The following is a 7,995-nucleotide window of genomic DNA, read 5'->3' on the forward strand; positions in this document are numbered from 1 at the left end:
AAGAAAATAAAAGGAGACGAATAGTTCTTTTTACTGAAAAGTTGCCAATTCGATTTTCTAACCCAGGTCAACTTATTTTTAATTTTTTTTTACTAATTTAAGAAAATTTTTGAAAAAAACTTAAATCAAAAAATTTTCACTTTATTAATTTTTATAATATTTATATGATAATTGTTTAAAAATTTATAACAATTATTCTTTCTTCAAAAATGCGGTAAAAAAAGAGAACCACTTTCAATTCAGCCGCATAAAGAAATTACACATTTTGGATCTATACTTTCTTCATCTGATACCTTTGGTGGTTTTAGTGTTGTTGGTAGTCTAGTTGGTATTTTCGTTGTTGTGGAAGTAAAAAGTTGTTGTTGTTGCGAAGCCGGATCTACCGGAGGACTTTTCATAAATTTATTTATTTTTTCTTTTTTAAATTATATTTACGAAAAACTTTTAACTTACTAAGTAAATTTTGGACCCTTTGGTCTTGTATAAGAATAAGCTTGAACCATCATTGCAAAAAATGCAAGAATTGAAAAAATAACTAAAAATTTCTTCATTTTTTTTAAATCAAAAAGACGTCCTTTAGCTTCTCAAGAATAAAGAATACTAATCTTTTATTAAAGAACAAAATTGTTTTTATTAAGCAGAAAATAAACAAAAACCAGTTGTAATTATGAGTCCTTTACCCGACATCGACTTTATGACATTAACCTTGGAAAAATCATCAAGGAAGATCAACGAAGCCCAATAAAAAAAATAATTTTTAAATTATTAGGCCATTAAAGTAAATCCATTGCGTAAATAATTCGATTTTCTAGTCTATGTAAAAAAATTAAAAAATTTTTACTGTTTAAGGCCGTTTCAAGTAAAACTCTATAATTTTGTCCCATTTAAGAATTCAAAAAGTGAGTCATTTTTGTCATTTTTCGTAACGACTTAAACTTAAATTTGAGAGAAATTATTTAAAAATATTAAAGCCGCTCCAAATTTTTATGCCCCATTTCGAAAGTCAAAAATCCAATGGGGCAAAATAAAAAAAAAATTATCAATTCTCAATGTAAAAACCACAAAATCAACTAAAATATTGATTAATGACAAAAACTGTTAAAATTTTGCCTTTTTGTATGAACAAAAATTTCAAAATTTTTCTTTTTTATTTTGCCCTCCCCCATTTTGAAAAAAAGTTTTTGGGACAAAAAGTTCAAAAAAAAAAAAATTGGAGCGGCCTAAAGTTTTTTTTTAATAAGAATCACTTGAAAGTTAACTTTTTAATATTTCTTGGCTTTTCGATGATTTTTTTCATTTGACTTTATTTTATAACATGAAAGATTTTGACTTAAGGTTTTTGACTTTTATAAATAAAAAATTTCAGGAAAAAATATTTTTATTGCAAAATAAAAAAAAAATAATTAAAATGTTTTGATTTTTTTTAAATTGAAAAAATAATTAAAAAATAATTATTAAAAATTTTCAAATTAAAAAAAAATATTAATTAATAGTTTAATAAATAAAAAAAATAATAAATTAATATTTTTTATTAATTAATAATTTAAAAAATAATAAATATTTTAATATATAACAAAAAATAATTGGTTTATTAAAGTTTAAATTATTTATTTTTCTAAATTTAAAATCTTTCATTCTCCTTTAACGATTTTCTCCATTTCACTCTTTCCAAAATTATAATACATCCAACCCTCAGTTTCCGTGAGATTTGTCGCGCCGATGCCTCCATAGAACTTCCTCGCTGTCTCATTACTCTTCAAAACGTGCAAATCCAAGCGACTACATCCCTGTTCGATCCCATATTGCACCGTAGCTTGCATCAATTTCCTTCCGACGCCATGATTCCTGGCTTCTGGCTTCACATAAATATCCTCAAGTAGCAACGAGCGACCTTCCCAAGTCGAATAGGCGTAAAAAGCAATTGTATATCCAACGGGTTTTCCATCACATTCCGCAAAAAAGCTGAAATAAAGGGGATGAGCGCCGGTAAATCCTCCATCACGGATCAAATCGTCGAGCGTAAGACTGGTTGGAGTGGCATTTTGGTACGCGATGAGTTCCTGAATCATCGAAAAAACATGCTGCAAATCGTCTTTTTCGGTTTTGCGGATTGTGATTTTCGGGTCTGACATTTTTTTTAGCTAAAAATGAGTTTTTAATTTAATTTTATGAAGAAATTGAAGAATGAAGAAATTTCTTACCTTTGGAATTATTCAAAAATACGTTCAAGGTCTTGAGATCTTTTAATTTAACACAAAAAAACTACTGCTAATGAAAAATATTCCGACAAATTATTACTGATGCCGGACATGTGTTTACAAATACTAACAAAAAAGTATGAAATATTGAAGACTTTTCTACATTCTTACGCCCATGAACGTATGGAAGACTTGCAAGTGTGCGTTCCAAGGACGGACATTTACATATTTCTCAAAGTAAGTATTTTTCAACGTTCCATTGTTGTTCTTACCGCCAAACAAATCAACTTTCCAGCATCTACGACTTTAAACAAAAAATGTTCATCCTATCAAAAAGTGACATACTAACACAACGACGCGTTATTTTTAAAAAATTCATATCAGCTGTTGGACTCCGTACTCTCTGGTTTATGTTAAATCGGGCGTTATCTCGGGGAATATTGATAAAACTATCAAATTGACGAGGCACATGCATCACCTACCTGCAATGATTGCCTTTTCTGACAGTTACCAACTGAAAGTCATCGGGGAAATATTGCACGCGCTGAGGCTTTTTTGCATGTGCCGCACTCACAAAAGTTACAATTAAACCACATATTAAACCGCACATCTCACAGCACGTCTCTCTTTTGCTGTCTGTCAAACCAAATGAGTATCCGTATCTCGTATGATGCGGCTTTGCCAAATACATTGTGTCACATTTTGCCTACACATTATCAGGGATCTGAAAAATATGGAAATTTAATTTTAATTATTTTTTTTTATAAAATATAGTTTCATAGAGACTACATCGAGAAAAAAAATTAAATAAAATAAAATAAAATAAAAAAATAACAATAAAAAAAAAATTAAAAAAATAATTATATTTAGGTGTAATACTTATTTTTAGATTTTTTTGAATATTTAAATTAATTTTATTTTTATTATTTAATTTAATTTAATTTCGAATATTTTTTTTATAGATTTTACTCAAATATATTTTAAATAATATTAAATCAAAACTCAAATAGTATTAAATAAATTAATTTAAAAAATTATTATTTAATTTCTTTCAAGATTTAGTTAGTTAATTAATAATTAATTAAAAAATTATTTTTTTTCATTTTTAAATTTATTTTTTAATTAAACTTTTTTTGAAAAGCTTCAAAATTAAAATTTTTTAAAAGACCCGTAGATTTTGTTCTACCCATTGAAAGATTTTTCTTTATATTCAAAAGTTAAAATTGTTATCTAAATGAGATATGCAATGAACTTTACGCACGAAAATTGAAAATTTTTTCTAAATTTAATTTTTTTTTTCTGAATTTTTTTAACTATGTATAAAAATAATTTTTTCAAAAAGTGAATCCAAAAATCAAAATTTTGCAAAAATTTGTTAGAAATAATTTTAATTTAATTTTAAATCTCGTGAAAAAATATCTCGTGAAAATATTTTGAAAAATTCTAAAAACTTTAAAATATACTCTGAAAATTATTTAAAAATAATTAAAAATTATAAAAAAAATTATTAAAAATTATAATTTTATAAAAAAAAAAACTTCAGAGTTCAGCTCAATTAAATATTAAATTTATTTTTTATTTAAATATTTTTCTCATCCCTGCACATTTCGAGTAGAAGTGAAATTTTATTTTATTTTCAATTTAAATTCATAAAATAAAATAACAAAAATTTTAACATTTTCAATGCAATGTAATAAGTTCATGCTTTTGTTGTTGCTGTTGATATTTATACGTTGTATCACTTCAAGTAGCTACATTGTTGCAAATCTATTTCTGTAAATACTTACAAATGTTTCTTTTTTTGCTGCAGAGACACACATAACGAATGCAAAGTCCAGTATCAGTAAACTTTCAGTTGTGTTAATTTGTTTTTCTTACGTTTCTTACGTAAAATCGCCCCATTCGAGGGTATGTTTTTTCAATGGAAGTCAGTGAACTATAGTACCTCTCTACCTACATTAAAAACGATTTCTGTCTAGATTTCTAAAATTTACATGATAATGTTGTATCAAAACCGCAACGTTGTCTGGAAACCATTCAAGGGTTTTATTGACAAAGCCCCCCAAATAAAAAATCCGCCATCTTTGAAATTTTTGGCGCTCGTTTTTTGTTTACATTTTAAAACTATTTTTAAGCGCGCAAATCTGTCAGGAAATAAAATAATTTAAAAGTCCAAAGTTTCGGTGCTAAATATTTAACACAGATCTGCTAATAAAAAAATTTCTGGTTTTTCAAATATTTTCATTTAAAATATTTAATTTGCAAATTTATCACAATGCACGGGGGCTGCTAATAAACGACGAGCGTATTTGTAATTTAGCACGTTATGGACAAATGAATGTTAATAAAAGTGACAAATATTGGACATTGATGAGTGTCTGCCATTCATTATCAATTGCGATGCAAACTCTTTTTTTTTCGCCTATTTACTCTTATATAAATAACAAATTTTTTTTTTGGTTTGTTTTTGTTGTCGAAATAGTACAAAAAAAAATATTTTCGATGTTAAATAAATTCAAATAAATTTATTGCTTGTGCTATTTTTGCTCGGCAAATCTAAAATTAAAATTTAAAAACGAATCCCGTGTGGCAAATTAGCTTTGAGATGAGGTCCTCCCATGAGTTTTATTTCAATTTTCCGCTCTTTTGAACAATCAGCCTTGGTTGGCGGCAAAAATGTGCGAATGAATTTTTGTTAAATCGTAAAAACACAAAATTTATATCGAGACAATAAAACTCATTCATCTACGAAAATCTACTATTTAAAAAATAAAAAATTAATGCGTGCGTACGCCTTTGTTGATAAATAAATAAATAAAATAAAATAAGTGCTAAAAAAGTTTACAATTTGATTCTCTAACGTAATTCTCTCAAAAAATTTTTCATCATCATCTTTGTGATTATTATACGACTACTCGACTGAATTATATGTGCAAACTAAAAAATATTGGAGATTAGAGAGAACCAGAACTAGGTCAAAGCAGTAATTTATTTTATATACGAGCTCTTTGATTGTGTGGCACGTAGAGTAAAAAGATGACTCGTAGCGTAAAAAATATTCTACATGATAAAGAAAATTTTCTGTTTATTTAATTAAAAATAATTTTTTGGAATAAATTGTTTAAAAATGTGTGTTTTGTGTCGTAATTTTGTTTCTACTGCATTAGTCAAGAGAAAAAAAAATTATTTTTGGGAACAGACAATTTTTTTAATTTTTTTTTTCATTATTTGAGTTCTATTTATTAATCTAAATATAGAATGTCTGTCTGATAACGATAAGGAAATTAAATGCATTGACATCGATTGACGAGCTTATCACTTTTAATCTATAATTGAAATGCATCTTAAAGTCTCTTAACACATTTTTTTGAAGAGATTTATTAAATTAATGATTTTTTTAAAATATTTTTTTAAAAATTCTTTTGAAAATAAATAAATAAATAAAATAAATTCTTATCTCTGGATCCTTGAAAATTATTATTTAATTCGCGAACTTGAATAAAATTGTCTCCCAAGCCAATAAAAATGCTATAAAAAAATATTCGGAGGCCGAATTCCGCCAACAAAATAATAACAATTCGTTTGTCGTCGTCAAACAAAAAAAAATGCGCATTTGATTAGAAAAAAAAAATGATTTCATTTCATGCTCATGTTACGATTTTTGCTTGTCTACAAATAAAATAAAAAAAAACTACTATACTACGCACAAATAAAAGTCACAGACAATTTCTTTCATAAATTTATTTACATTTTTATTATCACGAGCACATCAAAAGTTGTCACATTTTTTTTTTGGACGTCACATGTGATAATCATAAAATAATAATAAAAAAATTATTCGCGCTATCACATCAAAAGCGTTAATTTTGCGTACTTTTAATACATACTATCGAGAGTATTTTTGGTTACAAGGTCAGCGAACTGTTTGTTTTTGCGCGTATTTTTTTTTATTTTGATTTTTTTTATTTGTCAATTAAGGCGTTCATTCTATTAATAGAACAAATATTCTCAGTTGAATGGATGATAAGAACGCATTGTGTTGATTTTTTTTTGCGCGAGCAGTGAACTTCGTATATAGGTATATGGAGAGGAGACTGACCTTTTTTGGATGAATTTTTTTTTCGCATGTCATGTGATTATTGAACAAATATTTAAATGTCACATGTTAAATTGCGCTAATCATTGATTTATTTTTTAAATTATTTGTAAATTTTTACTTCCATTTTTGCATTAAAATTTATTTTAATTAATTTAATTTATTTCTCTATAATTTTTTGCAAAAAAAACGAAAATGTAAATTCATAGGAATAAATTTTAATTAATTTTAATTTAATTTAATTAAATTATATTTTAATTAATATTTTTAAAATTAAATTTATTCGAAAAAATTTAATAAAAATTGAAAATTTTGAATATTTTTTTTGAAAAATATCTAATTTTTAAATAATTTTTCAACAATTAAATCTCAAAAAAAGGCATAAATTAAATTTTTAATATAATTTTTTTAAATTAATTTATTTTATATTTTAAAAATAATTATTTATAATTTAATTAATATGATATTTTTAATATTTTTTAAAAAATTAAAGTTAAATGAATTGACAATATTATAAAAATTTTAATCTAAATAATTTAAATGTTATTTTAAAAAATTAATACTCAAGTAACTTATTAATTATTAAATAAATTAATAAAATAATTAATTTTCATTTCTTTAAACGAATCAATTATTTTTTAAAAGAAATTATAGAGTTTAAATAATTTTTGTTTCATTTTAAGAAAAATAAAATTTGATATAGATTTTTCATATAAATTTCTCATAAATTTCATCGATTTTAAAAAATATAAAATTTCATAAAAAGTATCAAAATTTTTAATAGAAAAAAAATACATATATTATTTTTTATTTTGACAAATTAAATATTTAAATCTAAAAAAATAAAATTAAATAAAATAAATTGAATTAATAAATAAAAATCTTAAATTTTTTGTAAAAAAAAATATTATTTTCTTTTTTTTTGTCATTTTTGAATTTTTAATTAAATTTTGATGATTGCTTTAAAATTTTATTAAGGTTAGAAAATTAATTTGAAGAAATTAAATGAAGTTGTCAAATTAATAATTACACATTTCAATGCAACTTTCTCGAAAAGCGTGAAAAAAATCAAAATTACGTGTGGATGCTGCTGCCTGAAAAATCATTATTTCTCAATTTAATTTAATAATGAATGCATCTGTCCATATGCCAACCTTTGAAATGCATTACTGACTGCCATATTGCTAGATGGACCAGTATACCGTATAGTTTGCGCCGTAAAGCGAAGTAGCAGCTAGCTTTACATGAGGAGCGAACGTGTTGTATGTGCTATAAAGTTTATTGCACTTTAATGTAAATTGCTTCTCAATTTATGGATTAGACACAATTTTTGTTTCACCATGTTATTATTATTTTTATTATTACAACTCCAACTATACGCTTTTGCCAGTAAATATACTTGTTTTGAATTTTTGATGTGAACATAGATTTAAATTGCAATGGACTGTGCACGTCGATCGTCGTAATTGTACGTCTCTATAATAAATTTTAACATGATTTGAGCAATTTTGTACAATTGTGGTGTCATGCCAGTTACCTTTCTGTACTGCATGGCAGTAAATTGAAAATTTTAGTTATTTTGAAACAAAATTGGATTCGTGAAAGTCTCTCTGTTGTGCCTTTTGCCATAAAACGAACGCGATTGCAAAAATCTCTTTCGCAGCGACTTGACCGTACTTATGGCAAAGTAATTTCCTGCGC

At 25.0% G+C, this 7,995-nt stretch overlaps 1 protein-coding gene across 1 annotated transcript; it reads right to left on the reverse strand.

Moving 5' to 3' along the window:
- Positions 1–1,589: 1,589 nt before the first annotated feature.
- On the reverse strand, positions 1,590–2,547 carry LOC134838405 (thialysine N-epsilon-acetyltransferase-like). The gene is made up of 2 exons (XM_063853930.1): positions 2,202–2,547; positions 1,590–2,141 (listed from the first exon to the last, which is right to left on the reverse strand). The coding sequence occupies exon 2, from the start codon at positions 2,130–2,132 to the stop codon at positions 1,632–1,634; it is 501 nt and encodes a 166-aa protein (XP_063710000.1). The 5' UTR covers positions 2,133–2,141; positions 2,202–2,547; the 3' UTR covers positions 1,590–1,631.
- Between the last annotated feature and the right edge of the window lie 5,448 nt (positions 2,548–7,995).

Source organism: Culicoides brevitarsis, chromosome 1 (genome assembly GCF_036172545.1).
Source record: "Culicoides brevitarsis isolate CSIRO-B50_1 chromosome 1, AGI_CSIRO_Cbre_v1, whole genome shotgun sequence".
NCBI lineage: Eukaryota > Metazoa > Arthropoda > Insecta > Diptera > Ceratopogonidae > Culicoides > Culicoides brevitarsis.